The 22,546-nt window shown below is 57.0% G+C and overlaps 2 protein-coding genes across 2 annotated transcripts; both read left to right on the top strand.

Annotated features, from left to right (window-relative positions):
• Positions 1-1,859: 1,859 nt before the first annotated feature.
• On the top strand, positions 1,860-3,245 carry ZBTB12 (zinc finger and BTB domain containing 12; the record flags this gene model as incomplete). The annotated part of the gene is made up of 1 exon (XM_084228639.1): positions 1,860-3,245. Exon 1 carries the CDS (start codon positions 1,866-1,868, stop codon positions 3,243-3,245), a length of 1,380 nt encoding a protein of 459 aa, XP_084084765.1. The 5' UTR covers positions 1,860-1,865.
• A 2,175-nt stretch (positions 3,246-5,420) lies between these two features.
• Positions 5,421-22,007, top strand: EHMT2 (euchromatic histone lysine methyltransferase 2; the record flags this gene model as incomplete). The annotated part of the gene is made up of 27 exons (XM_084227746.1): positions 5,421-6,063; positions 6,159-6,377; positions 6,465-6,718; positions 7,798-7,882; positions 7,973-8,013; positions 8,163-8,318; positions 10,897-11,034; positions 11,144-11,258; positions 11,410-11,511; positions 11,732-11,880; positions 11,965-12,108; positions 12,194-12,429; positions 12,514-12,696; positions 12,813-12,895; positions 13,347-13,453; positions 13,547-13,669; positions 13,753-13,854; positions 16,632-16,736; positions 16,829-16,983; positions 17,072-17,239; positions 18,210-18,354; positions 18,746-18,823; positions 19,101-19,216; positions 19,309-19,395; positions 20,818-20,896; positions 21,035-21,210; positions 21,516-22,007. The coding sequence occupies 27 exons, from the start codon at positions 5,421-5,423 to the stop codon at positions 21,694-21,696; spliced, it is 4,170 nt and encodes a 1,389-aa protein (XP_084083872.1). The 3' UTR covers positions 21,697-22,007.
• Positions 22,008-22,546: the final 539 nt, after the last annotated feature.

Raw genomic sequence — 22,546 nt, forward strand, 5'->3', positions numbered from 1 at the left:
TGGAAAATGATCTAGTCTCTTGAAGGATGCAATAAACGAATCCAGTTGGCAGGAAACAGGAGTTTCTTCCCCTGGAGCTGGATGGGTGGGGAAGTGGCTGGTGGGTACGAGAGCCACCGGGTGGAGGGAGGAGGGGGAGCCAGTCTTCTAGCTGTGACAGCGACTGGAGACGGGCAGCTTAGTTTGAGAGTGACAGGGAAAGAGAAGGCAGAGGTGCACAGGTGAGAGTAGTTGCTGGGGGCAGTGGAATTCTGACCTAGTCAGCCCAATCAGGGACAGAAATCCGAAGGGACATTTGCCGTTGGAAAGATTTAAAGTAGAGTCTTAGTGTAATACAAACAATCACATAATTAGAATTAGCATTAGGGTTAAATATGCAGTGGGGATGAAAGGCGCGAGCACACGAGGAGGGCGTATGCCTTGGCAAGAACTTGCGATCAGTTCTGAGAAAGGAGGGGAGAGGTTGGGTGTGATTTTACAAGCCTGTGAAGAAAGTTTAGGGGAACGGCTTGCTTGGCTCTGAAATAAGTTAGCAACTTGGAGGCCTGGAGGGCGTGGGTGGTCACTCGCTTCCAGAAAGTTGGGCAAGTCTGGCGAGCGGCCGGAGGCACTGCACAAGCACCCAGCAGGGCACGCGCGCGTGGGCTCCACAGCCGCGGGGCGCCCCGGGCCCGAGGAGGGGCCGCGGCTCGGGCCGGCCCGCCCGCGCACAGCCGGGCCGGGCCGCTCAGGGCCCGCGAGCAGGTGGCGGCGCCTCCCGCCGGGAGCGAGGCCGCGGGGAGCGCGCGGGCGCGCGGGCGGGCGCGCGCACTAGGCGGCGCGTCGGGGCCGCAGGCGCTGGGGGCGGGCCCGCCAGCGGGAGTCCGCGCGGCGCTGGGCACGCACGCGCAGACGGGCCGCGGAGCCCGGAGGCACAGAGGAGGGGGAGCGCGAAAGCGGGGGGTGTGGAACGTATTTCCGCTCTGGCGGACAAATAATACCGGCCAAAGGGGAGGCCAGGCCGTCCGGCCCTTTAACCGTGTGGGGGGGGCCGTGGAAGAAAGGGGGGTCGGGAAGGGGGAATCCTGCTCCTTTAATTCCCTCCCCTCTCCTTCCTCCCCGAGTTCTCGCCGACGCCGCCGCGCGCGGGGCCTGGAGCACACGGCACGAGCCGCCCCCGCCCCTCCCCCCTTACGCCCACGCGGAGCCGGCCCCGCGCGCGCGCCCCGTGCACCCCCGCGCCTGCGCGCTGCCCAGGCCCTGCCCGAGCGTGGGGGCGCTGCGGCCCCGGGGGGGTGGGGGAAATAGGGGGGGAAAAAAAACAGCGCGCGGAACCGGGCCAGGTGAGAGGCGCGTGCACTCAGGGTCGTGGACCTGGGGGGGCGTGCCACGGAGATTTGAGCGGGGGGGGCGTGTACAATGCGTGCAAGTAGCGGGGTGGGGGGAGGGTTGGAGGACGTGAAAGGCGCGTGCAAACGTGCAAGGGGGGGCGGAAGAATGAGGCAGCGAGTAAAAGGGGGTGGGGTGAGACGAGGCTGCAGCCCGGGCCTCCCGGGAGACCAGAGCCCCAGGCCTCTGCACCCCCTTGCTCCGACCTTCCCCCGCGGTCGCGCAGGCTCACCCCATCCTCGCGGGCTGTCGGGCTGGGGGGGTGTGGACGCCTCTGCCCCGCCCCCGGGAACCACGCCTCCCTCCTCTCGGAGGGACAGCGCCTCCCCGAGGGCTGGGGAAACTGAGGACCGGGCCTGAAGACGGGGAGACCTGATGCTGGGGGGTCGGGGCCTTGGAGTAGGGGCGAAGGGCCTGGAGCCTTGGCTTAAGGAGAGGCAGAGACCTTTGTCTCTGAACGGTTTCCTTCCCAACTAGGGTTGCCCACCCCCGCCACAATGGCCTCTGGGGTGGAAGTCCTGCGCTTCCAGCTGCCCGGCCACGAGGCTGCTACGCTGCGGAACATGAACCAGCTCCGCGCAGAGGAGCGGTTCTGCGACGTGACCATCGTGGCCGACAGCCTCAAGTTCCGCGGCCACAAGGTCATCCTGGCCGCCTGCTCTCCGTTCCTGCGGGACCAGTTCTTGCTGAACCCCAGTTCTGAGCTGCAGGTCTCCCTGATGCACAGTGCCCGCATTGTGGCCGACCTGCTCCTCTCCTGCTACACTGGCGCCCTGGAATTCGCGGTCAGAGACATCGTCAACTACCTGACGGCCGCCTCCTACCTGCAGATGGAGCACGTGGTGGAGAAGTGCAGGAATGCCCTCAGCCAGTTCATTGAGCCCAAAATAGGCCTCAAAGAGGATGGGGTCAGCGATGCCAGCCTTGTGAGCAGTGTCAGTGCCACCAAGTCCCTCCTTCCCCCTGCCAGGACCCCAAAGCCAGCCCCCAAGCCCCCACCCCCACCCCCTCTGCCCCCTCCGCTCCTGAGGCCTGTTAAGCTGGAGTTCCCGCTGGATGAGGACCTGGAGCTGAAGGCCGAGGAAGAGGATGAGGATGAGGATGAGGATGTGTCTGATATCTGCATCGTCAAGGTGGAGTCGGCCCTGGAGGTGGCACACCGGCTCAAGCCTCCTGGAGGCCTCGGGGGAGGTCTGAGCATTGGAGGCTCCGTGGGCAGCCACCTTGGGGAGCTGGCCCAGAGCAGTGTGCCCCCCAGCACTGTTGCCCCACCGCAGGGTGTAGTGAAAGCCTGCTACAGCCTGTCGGAGGACGCAGAAGGGGAGGGTCTGCTGTTGATCCCTGGAGGCCGGGCCAGCGTGGGGGCCACGTCGGGCCTGGTGGAGGCAGCAGCAGTGGCCATGGCTGCCCGGGGGGCGGGGGGCAGCCTGGGGGCGGGGGGTACCCGGGGACCCCTCCCCGGGGGCTTCTCCAGTGGCAACCCCCTAAAGAACATCAAGTGCACCAAGTGCCCGGAAGTGTTCCAGGGCGTGGAGAAGCTGGTCTTCCACATGCGGGCACAGCACTTCATCTTCATGTGCCCGCGCTGCGGCAAGCAGTTCAACCACAGCAGCAACCTCAACCGCCACATGAACGTGCACCGTGGTGTCAAGTCGCACTCCTGTGGCATCTGCGGCAAGTGCTTCACGCAGAAGTCCACCCTGCACGATCACCTCAACCTGCACTCAGGAGCACGGCCCTATCGTTGCTCCTACTGCGACGTCCGCTTCGCCCACAAGCCTGCCATTAGGCGGCACCTCAAGGAGCAGCACGGCAAGACCACAGCGGAGAACGTGCTAGAAGCCAATGTGGCTGAGATCAACGTCCTCATCCGCTAGCAGGGCAGCACTGGGGCCCTGGGCGGGGTGGAAAGGGGGGACTCCCTGGCCCAGGAGAATAGGGGGATGGGGGGTCAGGAACAGGTGGGTACGGTGGAGAACCTCAGACATTCATCCGGAAAGAGGGGCCGAAGATTCCTTGGAGAGAAGACCCTGCCTCTTGAAGAAAAGGACAGAGGGAGAGGGTGCTTTGAGAAGGCCAAGGAGATTGGAGGGGGTGGTCCCCAGGGAAGATTTTTCTCTTAGAAGTGCATGGATATGTGAAGGGAGGGGAAGGGTCCTGTAGAATGAGGAGGGTGGGGAAAGACTGGAAAATGTTTTATTCCTGGCTGAGGCTGCCCAGGAAGAAGTTCTGACGTTTCTTGAGGTAGTGGGTGGGTGGGTGGGAGTTGGGAGGGAATTTGGCAGGAGGCAACTTATAGGCTCCTCTTAGAGTAGGTCCTTGGGAGAGGGCGCGGTAGGGGAAAGGATTACTGAATCCCAGAAAAGGAGGGGGAGACAGTTCTTGCATGCTGGGGGAAGGGGCTGTGGGTACAAGGCTGGCTGAAATTCTAGGGAGAACAAAGTAAGGAGTGAAGTAAGAGAACATGGGGTGAGCATCCTGGGTAGATATTGGGAAGTGGGGTACAATAGCGAGAACAGTGGTAGTGTTGGGGTGGGGGTAGGGCACTTAGATGAGCGGACACAAGAAGGGCTGTTGGGGTGGGGGAGGGAGTAGAGACTTATACAGTATTTTTTAAGAAAACAAAACGTATTTTTTAGGATTTTTTCTGGAGTTTGGGGTTTTAGTTTTTCTGCTTTTGTTTTCCACAAAATAAAAAAAAAAACAACTTTTTTTTCTTTACATTTGATCTGGCAACTGCGTATATATGACTCTCCCACCCTAGACAGCCTCTCCCTCCACTCACACAATACCAGGCGACAGCTCACGCAGGTCCCATGCCTGGGGGAGCCTCCACAGAAGGGGACTGTGACTCCCAATTCTGCAACCTCAGCACACAAGTGCCCGTGATTGCAGCGCAGGGGTGCGAACCCGTGACCCGCGCCTCTGGCTGAGTGTAACCCCCGCGTGGGGGCTGAACACCGCCCACCGAAATCGTAAACAGAAACCTGTGTTCAGGCATTTCGGTCTCGGGAAATTTTGGTCATGGCCTCACTCGGGTTAGGGCGCCGGGCAGACTACAATTCCCAGAAAGCTCTGGACCCGCTCCTAACCAAAGAGAACTACAGTTCCCAGAAGGTCTCGACTTAGCCTCAGGTGCCCTATTCCTAATCACCTGCGGTGTCCAATGCTGCCTGTGAAATCTTACTTCTACTACCCCAACTTTGACCGCAATGTAACATCCAGGGGGCTGGTACCCTAAATACCGCAATCAAGGTTGCGCATCTTGGTGTAGTATTATTCGTGCATGCCCACTGCTGGCTGAGCCATGGCCCACGCAGAGTGCCTGACTGTGCTTTTTACCTGTTTGGCAAAAAAAAAAAAGGTCACCTGTTCGAGTCCCCAGACAGTAAAGACGGGCCGGCCGCTAGAGGCATCCCGGGCCCTGCATGTGCCAGCCCAGCATGTCGGGCATAAACAAGCCATTTCAAAAGGGGCCGCCACTCCACGGACGTGAAGCCGCATTCCCGAGCCTGCCGGGGAATAAAGGGGTGCACGCGCGGCCCCTCGCCCCGTCCTGCTCGTGAGCGAAGCCAGGCCACGCCGAGCCCGCGCCGGCTCCTCACTACCCCGAGCCGAGCGAGCAACCAGAGGCGGGAGCAGCACCCGCGAGCCAGGCTGGGGTACACGCGGCGGAGGCGCGGGGGGCTCGGGCGCCCCGCTAGTTACCTAACGCCGGGTGGGGGCGGAGAACTCCCCATGCTCGGGGCCCTGCGGGGCCGCGGCCGCGCGAGGCGGGGGCTCTCCCCGCACCCCAGCTCCGGGCAGACCCCGCCGGGCCCGCGGCCGCCGGGGAAAAGGGCCCGCGCGCGTGGCTCCTTTAAGGCTCCTCCTGGCGCGCCCTCCCGCCCACGTGACCCGGGGCGGCCGCGCGCCGGCTCGGCCCCCAGCGCGAGCGGCGATGGCGGCGGCGGCGGGAGCTGCAGCGGCGGCGGCCGCCGAGGTGCGGAAGGGGAGGGGGAGAGGCGGGTGCATGCCCGCGCGCGCGCCCGGGGGAAGCGCGCGCCCGTGCAATGCTCCGGGGGTGCAACGGGGCCGGGGGGCCCGGGCGGGACTTGCAGCAATCCGGAGGGCCAGCACCGGGGGCGGATGAGGGGACCAGGGGGTGGGAGGTGGGGGGAGTGGGCACGGAGGCGCGCGTGCAGCCGCCGGCTGCCCCCGAGTGGGTGGCGGGCGCCGGGGCCTCGGGAGCACGCGCGAGGGGCACGCGGGGCCGACCGCCGGGCTGGGGGGCAGCGGGCGCCGGAGGGGTGGGTGCCCGGGGTCCCCGCGGCCTGGGGGACAAAGGGGGAGCGGCGCGTGCAGCCGGGAGGAGGGGGCGGGGCCGGGGCGCGGAGGCCCCGCCCCCTCCCCCTCCTCTCTTCTCGGCCCCTGAGATGCGGGGTCTGCCGAGAGGGAGGGGGCTGATGCGGGCCCGGGGGAGGGGTCGTGCGGCCCCTCCGGGCAGCCGAGGCCGCGGAAGGGGGGGGCCCCACCGAGGAAGAGGTAGGCCCCGGAGCCTACTTTCTCTTCCCAGAGCCCAGGCGTCCTGGGCCCCCCAACTTCCTACCGGACTGACCAGCCCTCCTATCCCTTGTGTCCCCTCCCAGGGGGAGGCCCCTGCTGAGATGGGGGCGCTGGTGTTGGAGAAGGAGCCCAGAGGAGCCCCGGAGAGAGGTGAGTCCACAGAAGCGGGCCCATTTGTACCGTCCCCTCCTCCAGCACAGGCTCCCCCGAGCCCTTCGCCCTGAACTTTCGCTCTTCTCTTACAGTTCATGGCTCTTTGGGGGATGCCCCTCGTAATGAGGAGACGCTGCCCAAGACCAACCCTGACTCTCTAGAGCCTGCTGGTCCCTCATCCCCTGCCTCTGTTACAGTCACCGTGGGCGATGAGGGTGCTGACACCCCCGTAGGGGCCACACCACTTATTGGGGATGAGCCCGAGAATCTAGATGGAGATGGTGACCTCCACGGGGGCCGCATCCTGCTGGGTGAGAGGCTGGGGGGGGTCTGAGGGTGAGGTGGGGTGTCCTCTGCCTGCCTGGCCTCTTACCTTGCCTCCTGCCTGTCTGTTCCAGGCCATGCCACAAAGTCATTTCCCTCTTCCCCCAGCAAGGGGGGTGCTTGTGCCAGCCGGGCGAAGATGTCTATGACAGGGGCTGGAAAATCACCCCCATCCGTTCAGAGTTTGGCTATGAGGCTACTGAGTATGCCGGGGGCCCAGGGGGCAGCAGCAGCCGGGCCTGAACCCCCTCCGGCCACAACCAGCCCCGAGGGGCAGCCTAAAGTCCACCGAGCCAGGAAAACCATGTCCAAACCCGGAAATGGACAGGTGAGGTGGGGGGTGTTTGGGGTTTGGGAGAGATGGGGGTAATCGGCCCTAAACCCCTTGTGGGCTTTTTTTTTTTTTTAAAGATTGATTTATTTATGCATAGAACTGGGGTGTAAGCCAGAGGTGCGGGGTGGGGGAAGGGGGGAGAGGATTCACCAGAGACCAGAACAGGCAGACCCACTGAAATACTTTGCTGAGGGAAGCAGCAGGTGAGACAGCAGATGTTTGCTGAGTCATGTGTGGGTCACCTCCCTGACCAGGGATCGAGCTGAGGCCTCAGTCACAGTAGCACCGAGACCCAATCCCTAATCTACCAGAGAGGCCCCCCCTTGTGGTCTTTTTCACAATTTAACTTTTAGGCTTTTTCTAATCCAGTCACAACTTCCTGTATTTACCAAGTGGCTCTGACAGTGTGTTGAATGCTGAATTGGGGCTTAATCTGTAAACAAACTGGTTCCTCTCCTCCTGGAGTTTACATTCTTGGGGAGGGGGAGTAGAGTAGACAAATGTTGAAGAGTTAATTACATAGTTAATGACTTAATTACTTTTTTGATAATGACCTTGTAAAGCAACTTCAAACCACTCTCCCTTTCTACCTCAAAGCAAGCCCCAGGGGGACTTTTTCCTTCCTTCTTTCCAAACTGCCCCCCCCCTCCATTTTTAAAGGTCTTACTACAACCCCCTATAGAGGAGGAGAATGAAATCACAAAAATGACAGAGGGAAATGACAAAAACCTCAGAAACTCGATGATAAAGTTTTTAGAGTTCTTGGTGTTATTTTGTTCTGGGTGTGGTTTGGGTAGCTTTTCGGTCAAGGCCTTAACCCTTGTTTTCTCATCTGTAAAATTGGGGGAAAGGGCCTGTTTCTGGGTGCTTGAAGAAACAAGCGTCGTGTGTGGGATGTGCTGACACACTTCCTCTGGGGAAACAGCAGTTTTTGTTATTGCCAGGTTCTCATTACTGGAGCTTCAGGTGGTATTTTTGAGGGTGTGACTTACCACCCCACCCCCATGTGGGGCTCCAGGCAATCCAGGAACCATACATAGATACTCCCTGACCCTAAGTGTACTCCCTCTCAGCCCCCGGTCCCCGAGAAGCGGCCCCCTGAAGTGCAGCATTTCCGCATGAGCGATGACGTGCACTCGCTGGGGAAGGTGACCTCAGGTCAGTCCTACCCCCCACCCACCTGTGGCTTGATGTGGCCTGTCCTGAGACTTTACAGTGCTTGCCTCACTCCCTTCTTTCTTCTTTCAGACATGGCCAAAAGGAGGAAACTGAACTCTGGAGGTGCTCTGGTGAGCTAGGAGAGGTGGAGAATGCGGCCTCTTCACCCAGGGGGGCTACTCCAAGGGACCTGGGAGCTGGGGCTGCATCCTGCCCTCAAGGGAAATGGGGGGCTGCTGGGAGAGTGCCAGCAGCTTCGATTTTTTTGATCTTTTTCTAGTCCGAGGAGTTGGGTTCTACCCGGGGTTCGGGAGAAGTGACCCTGGAGAAGGGGGACCCCAGGTCCCTGGAGGAGTGGGAGACGGTGGTGGGGGACGACTTCAGCCTCTACTATGATTCCTACTCTGTGGATGAGCGGGTGGACTCTGACAGCAAGGTGAGAGGGAGCTAGCGTGCCCTCCCGGCCAGCACTCCCCCTCATCCAGGGCTCACTCTCTGGTCCTTCCTGCTCCCCTGTACTGTCCTTCCTGCCTTCTGAACACCCACCTATTTACTGCCCCATATTGTCAGTAACGTCCCAGTGTGTGTTCCAGCCCATTCCATCCTCTGGCCCTTCCACGGTGGCAGCCACCTCCTGGACTTGGGGTCAGCATCCCATTTTACCTTATCTCCTTTTGTTTATTTTTTGCTCTTCCTTTGGTTTTATCTCCTATATGTTTGCTTAGGCAATATAATACTTAGTCTTGCTTCTTTTTTTTTTTTCTTCTCGTTTTGCTACTTATTTAACATTTCATTGGGGAAATTTTCAAATATACATAAAAGAATAGAATAGTGAGGATCTCCCGGTACCCATCCTAGTTCTAGCTATTTATTAACACAAATCATCTGGACTCGCCTGTTCTTTTCCCAACACAGGCATCACTATATTGTGGCGGAGCAAATGCCAGGCATCTTGGCATTTTATTTAGAAATATTTCCATATGTATCTCTACATGTAAGGTCTATTTCTGTTTTTTTTTTATTATTATTATTATCACTGCAGTGATTTTTTTTTTAAGATTTACTTATGCATATAAGAACTGGGGTACAGGACAGAGGTGTGGGGGGGTGAGAGGATTCACCAGAGACAAAGTAGGGAACAGAACAGGCAGACTGACTGAAATTCACTGCTGAGGGGAGCGGCGGGTAAGACAGGAGAGGTCTGCTGTGTCATGTGGGTAGCTCCCTGGCCGGGGATCGAACTCATGCTGCGGTGGCTGCGGATAGCTTCCCAGTGCTGTGCTTAACCCCTTGCGCCACTAGGGAGGCCACTGCAGTGATATTTTTATACCTAAAAAATTTGCCAGTCTTACTACTAATCAGTTTCCACATTTTCTCAGTTACTTTGTAAGTGGGTTTTGTTTGTCAAGATTGAAATGAGGTCCACCTATGGAATTGACATTTGTTTTAGGTCTTCTTTTTTTTTTTAGATTTATTTTTGTTTATGCATATAAGAATTGGGGTGTAGGCCAGAGGTGCAGGGGGTTGAGAGGATTCACCAGGGACAAGAGTGGGGAGCAGAACAGGTGGATCTACTGAAATATACTGCTGAGAGGAGCAGCGGGCAAGATAGGAGAGGTCTGCTGCACCATGTGGGTAGCACCATGGATGGTGATAGAACTCATGACGCAGTGGCTGGTGATAGCTTGATAGCACTAAGACTTTAACCCCTGGGCCACCAGGGAGGCCCTGTTTTAGGTCTTTTTTGATCTATAAGTTTTCCCATCTTTTAAAAAATAATTTTTCCCTGCTTATTTGAAGAAGCCAGGTCATAAGTCCTACAGAATTCCTCCCCTTTAGGAGCTGGCCATTGGGGATTGACTGCGCTCCTCTCTGCCCAGTACTTCTTGTAAACTAGTAGGTCCAGAAGCAAAATCCACTTTGGGTATTTTTGGGCCAGAAAACTTCATGGCTGGTGCAGTGCTTTCTCATGTCGCATCAGGAGGTGTGGAACACCTGGCCTTTCATTAGTCATGTTAAGCTTGGTCATTGCATTCAGCTGGTGTCAGCTTGATCCCTTCGTTATAAAGTTCCCTGTTAGCTTTTCATCTAGGATATTTAGCTACTAATAGTTTTGCCTATTTACCACAAAAATAATATACTTTTGGTTTGTTTTTTTTTTTTTTAATTTATGCATGCAAGAACTGGGGTACAGGCCAGAGGTGTGGGGGGTGAGAGGATTCACCAGAGACGGAGTGGGGAACAGAAAAAGCACACTGAATGAAATACACTGCTGAGGGGAGCAGCGGGCAAGTCAGGAGAGGTCTGCTGTGCCACGTGGTTTGTTCCCTGGCCGGCCGGGGATTGAACTCGTGCTACAATGGCTGTGGATAGCTTCATAGGTTGCTCTTAACCCCTTGCACCACCAGGGAGGCCACTCCCTTTTTTTTTTTTTCTTCAAGATTTATTTATTCAGGCATACAAGAACTGGGGTACAGGCCAGATTTGTGGGAGGGTGAGAGGATTCACCATACACAGAGCGGGGAACAGAACAGGCAGACTGACGAAATCCACTGCTGAGGGGAGCAGCAGGGAGACAGGAAAGGTCTGCTGCACCATGTGGGTAGCTCCCTGGATGGGGATCAAACTCATGCTGCAGTGGCTGTGGGTAGCTTCATAGGTTGCGTCTTAACCCCTTATGCCACCAGGGAGGCCCTAATATACTTTTGTTTTCTAGAATTTTTTTTTGCTTAATATTATGTTGCCAAGATCCACGCACATTGTATGTAACCACAGCACCTTTTTCACCGCCCTCTGGTAGTCCACGCCCTCCACTCCATCCAGCCCTTTCTCTCCCTCCTGCCCACATGCACCTCCTCCAGGGAGCCATCTCTGGGTTGTAGTTGTCGTTTTCTTTATCCACCTCATTGAGTCCTGGGGGTTGGGTATGTCTTACTCTTCCTCTCCCGAGTTCCCCCAGCAGAGAGCTGCGCTCGGGGTCGCTGTTTCCTCAGCCTCACTGTGCTCTCCCCCAGTCTGAGGTGGAAGCTCTGACCGAACAACTGAGTGAGGAGGAGGAAGAAGAAGAGGAGGAGGAAGAAGAGGAGGAGGAGGAAGAAGAGGAGGAGGAGGAGGAAGAAGAGGACGAGGAGTCAGGGAATCAGTCGGATCGGGTAAGAGCCTGCCAAAGCAGTGAGGTGATGGGCCCAGAGGCCGGAGTCCTCAGAGCAGGGCGCTGTGGGCCGGGAGCCTGGCTCTCCTAACAGCTCTCTGCCTTCACAGAGTGGTTCCAGTGGCCGCCGCAAAGCCAAGAAGAAATGGCGGAAGGACAGCCCGTGGGTGAAGCCATCACGGAAACGGCGGAAGCGGGAGCCTCCGAGGGCCAAGGAGCCACGAGGTAAGGGAGCGCGGCCGCCCCGGGGTCCCTTCCTGCCCCGCTCCCGGCCCGAGAGCATGCACGTCCACACTCACTCGTGCATGTCCACCCACTCGCACCTGCGCGCCGGCGCCCTGAGCTCGCACTCTCACTCTCTCTGTCTCTGTGTCAGGAGTGAATGGTGTGGGCTCCTCAGGCCCCAGTGAGTACATGGAGGTCCCTCTGGGGTCCCTGGAGCTGCCCAGCGAGGGGACCCTCTCCCCCAACCACGCTGGTAATTGCCAATTGCCGGGATAGGGAGCCGCTAGGGGGTGCCCTCATGGCCGGAGGGAATGGGGAGGAGGGGGACCCCACTGGAGCTGGTGTGTCCATGGCCAGGCTTTGGGGGTTCTGGAGCATGGAGGGAAAGGCAGGGCAGGGGTGAGAGGCCCCACTGGGGGTCCCGGTGGGTGAGGGGCAGGGCCTCCCTCAGCTCCTGTTCTCCTCCATCCAAGGGGTGTCCAATGACACGTCTTCACTGGAGACAGAGCGAGGATTTGAGGAGCTGCCCCTCTGCAGCTGCCGCATGGAAGCGCCCAAGATCGACCGCATCAGTGAGAGAGCGGGGCACAAGTGCATGGCCACGGAGAGTGTGGATGGAGAGGTGGGCTTGTGGGCCAGTGGGACAGGTGGGGGTGGGCGGCATCTGGCCCCAGGCCTTAGCCTCACCCATCCTCGCTGCCCACAGCTGTCCGGCTGCAATGCCGCAATCCTCAAGCGGGAGACCATGAGACCCTCAAGCCGTGTGGCACTGATGGTCCTCTGCGAGACCCACCGTGCCCGCATGGTCAAACACCACTGCTGTCCAGGCTGTGGCTACTTCTGCACGGCGGTAAGCGGCCAGTGGGCAGGTGAGCGGCATGTCCCACGGGACAGGGAGCTCCCAGAGTCTGACCGAGTGGTTTTTCCGCCTTCAGGGCACCTTCCTTGAGTGCCACCCCGACTTCCGCGTGGCCCACCGCTTTCACAAGGCCTGCGTGTCCCAGCTGAACGGAATGGTCTTCTGCCCCCACTGTGGGGAGGATGCATCTGAGGCCCAAGAGGTGACCATCCCCCGGGGGGACGGGGTGACCCCACCGGCCGGCACTGCAGCCCCTGCCCCCCCACCCCTGGCCCAGGATGCCCCCGGGAGAGCAGATACTTCCCAGCCCAGGTACTGGCCTCCCCTTCTCTACCGTCTGTTCCCTGCTCTGTCCCTGTCTCCCTCTCCCCCAGACATCAGTACCTTCTCCCACAGTGCCCGGATGCGAGGGCATGGGGAGCCCCGGCGTCCACCCTGTGATCCCCTGGCCGACACTATCGACAGCTCGGGGCCCTCCCTCACCCTGCCCAACGGGGGCTGCCTCTCAGCCGTGGGACTGCCCACTGGGCCGGGCCGGGAGGCCCTGGAAAAGGCCCTGGTCATCCAGGAGTCAGAGAGGTGAGTGGGAGGTGCTCTCCGCGTCAGGGCTGGGACTGCAAGGAGGCCGGAACTGCGGGTATTAAGGCTGATGCTGGGCTCTGAGGCGCCCACTTCTGCCTCCCTCACTATGGCAGGAGGAAGAAACTCCGTTTCCACCCCCGCCAGTTGTACCTGTCAGTGAAGCAGGGGGAGCTGCAGAAGGTGATCCTGATGCTGTGTGAGTGCTCACCATTCATTCAGAAAACCTCAATTGTGCACCTGTTACATACGGGGGGCTGGGTTCGGGCCAGGAGTACAGTGTTGAAGACATCATCCTCACCCCATAGGGGACCTAGTGTGGTGGGAGTGGCAGACACAGGCAGATGGAGGTGATGGGGCGATGAGTATGGTGACACCATGCGCACGTAGGCCTTGGCACTCTCTGGAGTGTATACATATGCTCGCTGACTTGGGTCTTCGTGGCAGAGGCCCAGTACTGAGGGGCAGCACTGGTGCTCTTCACACCTTACTCTGATCACTGCGTGGTGACTGCAAGCCCAAGGAAGGCCCAGGGAAGGCCCCTGACCCAGGCTAGGGCCCTGACATACCTTCCTGGAGAAGTTGCCACCTCCCCCTAAATTGCTTACCACCTGTCCCTCCTCTCCCGTTGTGGTGGGCTCTCCCCACAGTGGACAACCTGGACCCCAACTTCCAGAGTGACCAGCAGAGCAAGCGCACGCCTTTGCACGCGGCCGCCCAGAAGGGCTCTGTGGAGATCTGCCACGTGCTGCTGCAGGTCAGCACGGGCCCAACCCTCTGCCTCAATGACCAGGGACCCCTGCCCTGCCCAGTCCCCTCTGGTGCCAGCCTGCACGCCCCCTCCTCATAGGCCGGTGCTAACATCAATGCAGTGGACAAGCAGCAGCGGACACCGTTGATGGAGGCCGTGGTGAACAACCACCTTGAGGTGGCCCGCTACATGGTTCAGCGTGGAGGCTGCGTCTACAGCAAGGTGTGGCACTGGCAAGGAGGGCCCAGGGCAGGGATGGGTGGCGGTGCCTCCAGCAGACTCACTCGCCTACATCAACCCTCCAGGAAGAGGATGGCTCCACCTGCCTCCACCACGCAGCCAAAATTGGGAACTTGGAGATGGTCAGCCTGCTGCTCAGCACAGGGCAGGTGGATGTGAACGCCCAGGTCAGTGGCCTGGCTGTCCCCCCAGCCCCACCTGCTTCCTCTGACCTCTGACATTCCTCCCCCTCATCTCACTCTGTTCCTGTCCCCATTTCTTTTTCCTCTTCATTTCTTTTTCTTTTTATTCTCTTTATCAGGTTATTTTTTTATACTCGAGGAAAGTTTTGCTAAAAGATGCCTACATTTAGGAAGGTTATCACTTGGGAGACAGTGATGAGTATTAATAGATGCTTTAGTGTAGTAAATACAGGAGAGATGGTAAAAGCACCAATGGTTGATAGAACACCATTGAAAAGGTTTCTTCTAAGAATATAGCACAAAGTAAAGTGTATACAGTATGTGAAAACTTAAATTTTATCAATTGTAGAAACTTCCAAAAAAACACTTTCACAAAGGTCAGTCTGTGAACTAATCTCTTGAAATTTTTTATTCTCCTGTACCAAACCACCAGTGCCCATGCTCCATCTACCTCCCTCCCCACCCCTGCACATTTTCTCCTTTTCCCTCTGGTAACCATTATGTTCCTTTTGCTGAGTTCAAGTTTTATTCCTTGTATTGTTAGCATGTAATTATATTTGCGGGGAGGGGGGGTGGTATTTACATTCCACAGATGAGCGAAACTAAAAGCTGCCTTGCACTTTTTTTTTTAGATTCATTTATTTATGCATACAACAACTGAGGTACAGGCCAGAGGGCAGGGTGGGTTGGTGGTGAGAGGATTCACCAGAAACAGAGTTAGGAACAGAACAGGCAGACTGACTGAAATACACTGCTGAGGGGAGGAGCGGGCGAGAAGGAGATGTCTGCTGCACCATGTGGGTAGCTCCCTGGCTGGCCGGGAATCAAACTCATGCCGCAGAGCCTGCAGATAGCTTTGTAGTGCTGAGACTTAACCTCTTGCGCCACCAGGGAGGCCCTTGTCTTTCACTTTTTGACTGATTTCACTTAATATAATCACCTCAAGCCCCATCCATTTTGTCCCAAGTGCCACCATTTCATCTTTGTTTATACTTGTGTAATATTCCATTGAGCATATATTCCACAGCTTCTCTATCCAGTTATCTGTGGAAGGTTATTTGGGTTGGTTCCATACCTTGGCCATTGTGAATAGTACTGCTGTGTACATAGGTGTAGATAAATCTTTTCATATTAGAGATTTCATATTATTTGAGAAAAGATCTAATGGAAGTATTGCTGGTCATACAGAATGTCCATTTTTATTTTCTTGAGACATTGCCATACCACAGGGGCTATATACCAGCTCACCTTCCCACCAGCAGATGAGTTCCTTTTTTTTATTTAAAGATTTATTTTATTTATTTATGCATATAAGAACTGGGTTGCAGGCCAGAGGTGCATTGTGAGTGAGAGGATTCACCAGAGACAGTGTGGGGAGCAGAACAGGCAGACTCATACTGAAACGCACTGCTGAGGGGAGCAGTGGGTGAGACAGGAGAGGTCTGCTGCGCCATGTGGGTCAGCTCCTTGGACTGGTATAGAACTCATGTCTCAGTGGCTGGTGTTAGCTTGATAACTGAGACTTTAACCCCGTGCCATTGGGGAGACCCAAGAGTTTCTTTTTCACTGCATCCTCACCAACACTGATTCTGTCGTTTTTAATATGGATTCTTCTCACAGGGGCGAGGTGGTATCTCAGTGTGGTTTTAATTTGCATTTTTTCTTATAAGTGATTTTGGACATTTTTTCATATATCTCTAGGTCATCTGAAGGTCTTCTTTAGAGAGGTGTCTATCTTTGCCCATTTTTAAATTGAATTTGTTTTCTTTGTTGTTGAATTGTATGAATGCTTTATAAATATTGGAGATTAACCCTTCTCAGGTGTATGCTATGTGAATATTTTTCTCCATCTTTTGATTTTGGTGATCATTTCTCTATTTATTTATACATACAAGAACTGGGGTGTAGGCCAGAGGTGCGGGGCAGGGGGTGCGGGTGAGAGGATTCACCAGAGAGAGTGGGGAACAGAACAGGCAGATCTACTGAAATACACTGCTGAGGGGAGCAGCAGGCGAGACAGGAGAGGTCTGCTGCACCATGTGGGTAGCTCCCTGGCTGGGCTTCGAACTCATACTGCAGTGGCTGTGGATTGCTTCAGAGTGCTGTGCTTAACCTCTTGCGCCACCAGGGAGGCCCCCAGTGATCATTTCTTAGTTAGATTTTAGAATAACTTGTTGCCTTAATCTCTGAAAGTGAGATGGCTCTGTTTACTCTTAAGTTTTCATGTGTTTGGATGGGTTTGTCTTTCATTGTCATTCTTCTCAGTCTTTGACTCCTTCCACCCTTTGTCCAGCAGGAGCCCTCAGTAGGCTGCTGGAACTCTGCTGTGACTCAGTCACCTTGGAGAACACCCTTACCTTTAGCACATTCCCTGCCCCAGATGCAGAGTCAAATATTTCTCTAGGCTTTTTTTGAATGGGAAATAAACTTCGGAGAAGATGCTTCTTTGCCACGGGTGCTTCTTGCAATTAGGGCCCTGCTTCTAGGGCTTTTTAATAAGCAGACCTGGGAAATAGCATTTTTTAGAAAAAGGAAAAATCTCATCAGCCTTGAGGCATGGATACTATTAGTCCCATTTTAAAGGTGAGGAGACAGGTCCAGAGTCATTAAGTGACTTGTCCAGGGTCTCCCAGCGTATGAGTGGTGGAGCTGGGACTCAGGCTGAGTGTGAGTCCAGAGTGTGAGTTCTTGACCACAGGCATTGATGAGCAGGGCCAAGAGAGGACAGTCCCCCACCCCCTACCATTCTTCTCCGCCCACAGGACAGTGGAGGGTGGACACCCATCATCTGGGCGGCAGAGCACAAGCACATCGAGGTGATCCGCATGCTGCTGACCCGGGGTGCGGATGTTACCCTCACAGACAATGTGAGCAAGAGCTTGGTCAGGTTGGGGAGGTCAGACGGCACTGGGCCCCTGAGCAAAGAGGAGGCCCATCCCTCCCCTTCCCACCTCCACAGGAGGAAAACATCTGCCTGCACTGGGCCTCGTTCACGGGCAGTGCCGCCATTGCCGAGGTCCTCTTGAATGCCCGCTGCGATCTGCATGCTGTCAACTACCATGGGGACACGCCCCTGCATATCGCAGCGCGGGAGAGCTACCACGACTGCGTGCTGTGAGCCCCTGCCTGCCCCACGCCCTGACACACCTCCGCCCCCCCCCCCCGCAGTCCCAGACCCCACGGGCTCGCTGTCCCCTCCTAGGTTGTTCCTGTCCCGTGGGGCAAACCCTGAACTCCGCAACAAGGAAGGGGACACCGCATGGGACCTGACTCCTGAGCGCTCCGACGTGTGGTTTGCACTCCAGCTCAACCGCAAGCTGCGGCTTGGGGTAGGGAATAGGGCCATCCGCACCGAGAAGATCATCTGCCGGTGAGTCAGGGTCCCCTGCACCCTGAACACCTGCCCCCCGCCCTCTCCAGGCCCACTGACCTCTTGGAACACCCCCTATACCCTCCTCATGCCCCACTGAGCCCTCAAAGCCATCTTTGCAGCAGGGGGCCCCTACCCTGCTCCAGGACTGCCAGATATTAGCCAATAAAAACACAGGAAGTTTCAGGGCCTCCCTGGTGGTACAGCGGGTTGAGTGCAGTGCTGTGAAGCTGTCTACAGCCTCTGCAGCGCCGGTTCGATCCCAGCTGGCCAGGGAGCTACCCACATGGTGCAGCAGACCTCTCCTGTTTCACTTGCTGCTCCCCTCAGCAGTGTATTTCAGTCAGTCTGCCTGTTCTGTTCTCCACTCTGTCTCTGGTGAATTCTCTCACATACACACACCAGACACCTCTGGCCTATACCCCAGCTCTTGTATGAATAAATAAATCTTTTAAAAAAAAAAAAAAACTTTAAAAAAAAAATACAGGACATTTCAGATAAATAGCACATACTTTTTAAGTGTTAGAATATCCCTTACTGGTCCTCTCCAGTGGTACAGCGAGTTGAGCGCAGTGCTGTGAAGCTGTCCAAAGCCTCTGCAGCGCTGGTTCGATCCCAGCTGGCCAGGGAGCTACCCACATGGTGCAGCAGACCTCTCCTGTCTCACCTGCTGCTCCCCTCAGCAGTGTATTTCAATCAGTCTGCCTGTTCTGTTCCCCACTCTGTCTCTGGTGAATCCTGTCACCCCCCCCAAATCTCTGCCCTGTACCCCAGCTCTTGTATAAAAATAATAAATAAATCTTAAAAAAGAATGTCCCTTACCTGACAGCCTTACCTCTCCCCGATGAACCCCCAGAAGCCCTCTTTACTCCCCCTGGGCCACTCCCCAATTCCCAGGAACCCCCAACCCTCTCCTGTACCACACCCCCTACCATGTCCCAGTCCCCTAGCCCCCTCTCCCCTCTGCCAGGGACGTGGCTCGGGGCTACGAGAATGTGCCCATCCCCTGTGTCAACGGCGTGGATGGGGAGCCCTGCCCCGAGGATTACAAGTACATCTCGGAGAACTGTGAGACGTCTACCATGAACATTGACCGCAACATCACGCACCTGCAGGTGAGTGAGGGTCCCGGACCCTTCCCAGGGGACCCTCTGAGCCGCTGAGTACAATGGGCAGGTTGCAGGCCAACAGGCGCAGCTGACCAAGGGAGCGGGGGCTGCAAGGAGCTCTAGTATGGACTTGTGGCCACCTGGGGGCACTGTCCTGTGTCTGAGGTACATGGGGTATCATACAGGCTGGTGGTAGCCCTGGGGACACCCTCATCAGCCACATCTCAATTTCCCCTCACCAGGAAACTTTCACCTCTTGCTGTCCTAAAACATGGACCCTGGAAAAAGAACAGGGGCGTGGCTGGGGGGGGATGCTGGTGGAAGCGGGCGCAGGGAACCTTGGGAGCTGAGGGGCAGGAAGGGTCTGGGGTCCAACAGAGCCCTGCCTCTCGCCCAGCACTGCACGTGTGTGGACGACTGCTCCAGCTCCAACTGCCTGTGCGGCCAGCTCAGCATCCGCTGCTGGTATGACAAGGTGTGTGTCCCCCACCTCCCAGGCCCTTGCCCCTCACTTCCTGTGCTGTGGGAGTGGCAGAGGGTGGGCACGACCCAGGACTCCGGGGCTGCTATCAGGGCAAAGATGGACTTGGCCCAGCGTGGAAATCCAGGGGGCGGCTTTCTGATCTCAGCATGTGTGGCCTCCCCCAGCCCCTTCTCTGCTTCTGGGTTGGGGTCAGCAGAGGCATTTTGGGATCCCGGACAGCTGAAATCGGCACCATACAAAACCACTGTCCTCCCCTCCCTTGACCCAGGACGGGCGGCTGTTGCAGGAATTTAACAAGATTGAGCCCCCGTTGATTTTCGAGTGTAACCAGGCGTGCTCCTGCTGGAGAAACTGCAAGAACCGAGTAGTGCAGAGTGGCATCAAGTGAGACTCCTGCGGTCGCCCACATCCCTTCTTCCCCTCCCTTGGGGCTTTTCAGGTCCCTCCACCCGAAACCTCCTTCTTTCTCACCCCAGGGTGCGATTGCAGCTCTACCGGACAGCTAAGATGGGCTGGGGGGTCCGAGCCCTGCAGACCATCCCCCAGGGGACTTTCATCTGCGAGTAAGTGGGCCCCTGAGGCAAGTGGGGTGGGGCTCAAGGCCACTGCTGACTCCCGGGCCTCCCTCCGTGCCCTTCTCCCTGACAGGTCCCCCCTCCTGAAGCTGCCCCCATCCCACAGCCCGGGACTGCTTGCCCAGCACCACTGGCCCCTCCCCCTCCCCCATGCCTCTGTGTATTTTTGAGCCCCACACACCCTCTCCCCTGCCTTTCCCAGCTGGGAAAGCACATTCTGGAGACAGACCTGAGATTGAGCCCCTCACTCTGCCGCTGACTGTCCTGAGCCATGTTATTCCTTAAGCTTCATTCTTTTTGACTGCAGAATGGAGGTGATAACACTACCTTTCCATCCCCTCCTCAGGGGCCTCATTCCCCCTCAGCCCTTTCTCTTCCTGGCATGTGACCCTGTGACCTCCCCATCCCCTAGCTCCTAGTCAATGGCTGTCAGATTGCTTTGGCTTTAAAAACAAAAAAAAAAAAAAGAAAAGAAAAGAAAAGAAAGAAGCCTTTTAGCCCATTTGCCTCCTGAAAGGACTACCCACTTTCTCTCCACTTTGCTCTGACAAGCAGCCCCTCCCTCCCAGGCCTCAGCTCCCCAGCCTCAGTTTCCTCACCATCAGTCTCATCCCTGCCAAAATCTGCATCTGCCCTCACCCTTCTGGTGCTGCCTCTTGACAGTCCCCTGTCCCCAGCTCCTCACTGTGTGCCTCATTGTCCTGGCATCGCCACTTCCCTTAGCTCACACTCCCTTGCTGCCATCCTCCTGTCTGACCCACCATCCTTCCTCTTCAACCTCTTCAAAGCACGTCTCCTGCTGCTTTTCAAATGTGGGCGTCCTCACTCCCAAATCCCAGAGCCCCGGTGCTTCAGTCCCTTCACACAGCCCTGCCCTGCCTCCTGCTCTTCAGCCCAGTATCGCCGCTGCCTGCTGGGCGATTCCTAGTCCACAAACCTCCCAATGTCTAAAGCGGAACAGTTTTTCCCCTCAGACCAACTGCCCACAGATATTGATCCCCTTAACCCCAGAAGCATGGCACTGAGGTAGACTCCACATTCCCGAGTCTCCTCTAGCTTGGCTCCAACTTTGACTTTACCGCCACAGCTTCTCCAGTTCTTCCCTGACGCCCTGGTACCTGGACTTTCCCCCACATTTGCCAGCCCTAGCCTTGGTTTCAGGAATCCCCCCAACTGTGTCCCCATGTTCCTCTTCCCAGTCACTCCCCTCCCCCCCACAGTGATAACCCCTGTTCTTCGGGCCCACTGTGCCTTGGGTCACCCAGCAGAGCCTGTTGGTCTGTGAGACTCACTGGTGCTGACCTGGGCCGCTGATCGTGAAGAGGATCCTGTGGCGTGTGAGGAGAGACAGGGCCTGCTGGTTCCCAGTAAGCCTGCTAACTTTAAGAGTCACCCCTTCCTGCCCAACAGGTATGTTGGGGAGCTGATCTCCGATGCTGAGGCCGACGTGAGAGAAGATGACTCTTATCTCTTCGACTTAGACAACAAGGTGAGCTGGAGACCCCAGCAACGTTTTGCCCAGTCTGCAGGTGGAAACCTGGGGAGGAGGGCCTCAGGGGGGCAGTAGGTGAGGAGGTGGGCCAGCAAGCAGGACGGCGGTAGGTATGAACAGTGACCCTCCCCTCAGGATGGAGAGGTGTACTGCATCGATGCCCGTTACTACGGCAACATCAGCCGCTTCATCAACCACCTGTGTGACCCCAACATCATCCCCGTGCGGGTCTTCATGCTGCATCAAGACCTGCGGTTTCCACGAATTGCCTTCTTCAGTTCCCGAGACATCCGGACTGGGGAGGAGCTGGGGTGAGGAGCCCGGGGCTCCGCCCGGGATGTGGGAGGCACAGCCAAAGGCTCAAGAGCGCCTGGTGTCTGGGCATGGATAGCATGGTGCTGCTCACACATCAGTGTAAACAGTCCTGAACCTCAGTAGGTTTCAGTAGGTTTGAGTGGGGTCCGTGACTGCATTACAAGCAAGTTCCCGGGCTGATGGGACATACAAGGAGCCCACCTGGAGAAGGTGGGGTGGATGCCAGGGTCTCTCCTGGGGCCTGAGGGTAGACCTGGGCAGCTGGGTCTGAGTCCCCACAAGCCTCCTGTGCTCCTGACAGGTTTGACTATGGTGACCGCTTCTGGGACATCAAAAGTAAATATTTCACCTGTCAGTGTGGCTCTGAGAAGTGCAAGCACTCAGCCGAGGCCATCGCCCTGGAGCAGAGCCGACTGGCCCGCCTGGATCCCCACCCTGAGCTGCTTCCTGAGCTCAGCTCACTGCCGCCCGTCAATCCCTGAGAGTGGACCACGGCCTCCCCTCTCACTCCTGGATGACCACCTGCTCAGCAGCCACCTGTGCCGCCTGCTGCTCAGGCCCACGCTGGGCTGCTGTCTTTCCTCCACCTCTCCCTTCACACATTCCTTGGCCAGAGACCCCAGCCAGGCCCTGGAGGTCTGACAGCCCGTCTCCCAGAGCTGGTTCTTCCCTGGGAGGGTGACTTCAGGGCTGGCCGCACCCCTGTTCCCCATCCTCAGCTGAAGTTTGATGAATTCAAATTGGGCCTCTATGCCAACTGGTTTCTTTTGTTCTGAATAAATGTTGGATTTGGTAATAAACTGGCTGGTTGTTGGGGGGTGTAGCGGCAGGAGGGGACTGAGCAGGATCTCTGTGATCCGAGCAGACAGGCGAAGGAGGAATCCTGGAGCCCGCGGTGGCTCTTTCAAGCTTTTATTGGGATTTACCAGGAATACAGCAGGCGGGGAGGGGAAGGGGGGCCCAGGGGTCTAGCAGGCCTCCCAGGCCCTGGCGAATCTTCATTCTTCTGAGCTCTCGGGTGTGCTCTTGTGGCCTCTGCTTCTCTGCTGGTTCTCCTCTTCTGGTGTGTTTCTTTCACTCTGCTGGCGTCCCCATGATGCCGCCCTTAGAAGCCTAGTCTCAGCCCAGGTGAACCCACCTATGCATGCCCACGCCCTACTCCAGATGTCCGCCATCAGGCATGCTTTTAATCTAATGGCAGGAGGGTGGAAAAACCTGATACTTTATTTACCCTACAGGGGGCATGGGTACAGGCCCCAGGAAGGCTGGGTCCAAGGGGCAGAGAACAGAAAGGCAGCACAGGTGTGGCTGCTGTAGAAAACAGCTGGGGGG

This window comes from Talpa europaea (genome assembly GCF_964194135.1).
Source record: "Talpa europaea genome assembly, chromosome: 2".
Classification (NCBI taxonomy): domain Eukaryota; kingdom Metazoa; phylum Chordata; class Mammalia; order Eulipotyphla; family Talpidae; genus Talpa; species Talpa europaea.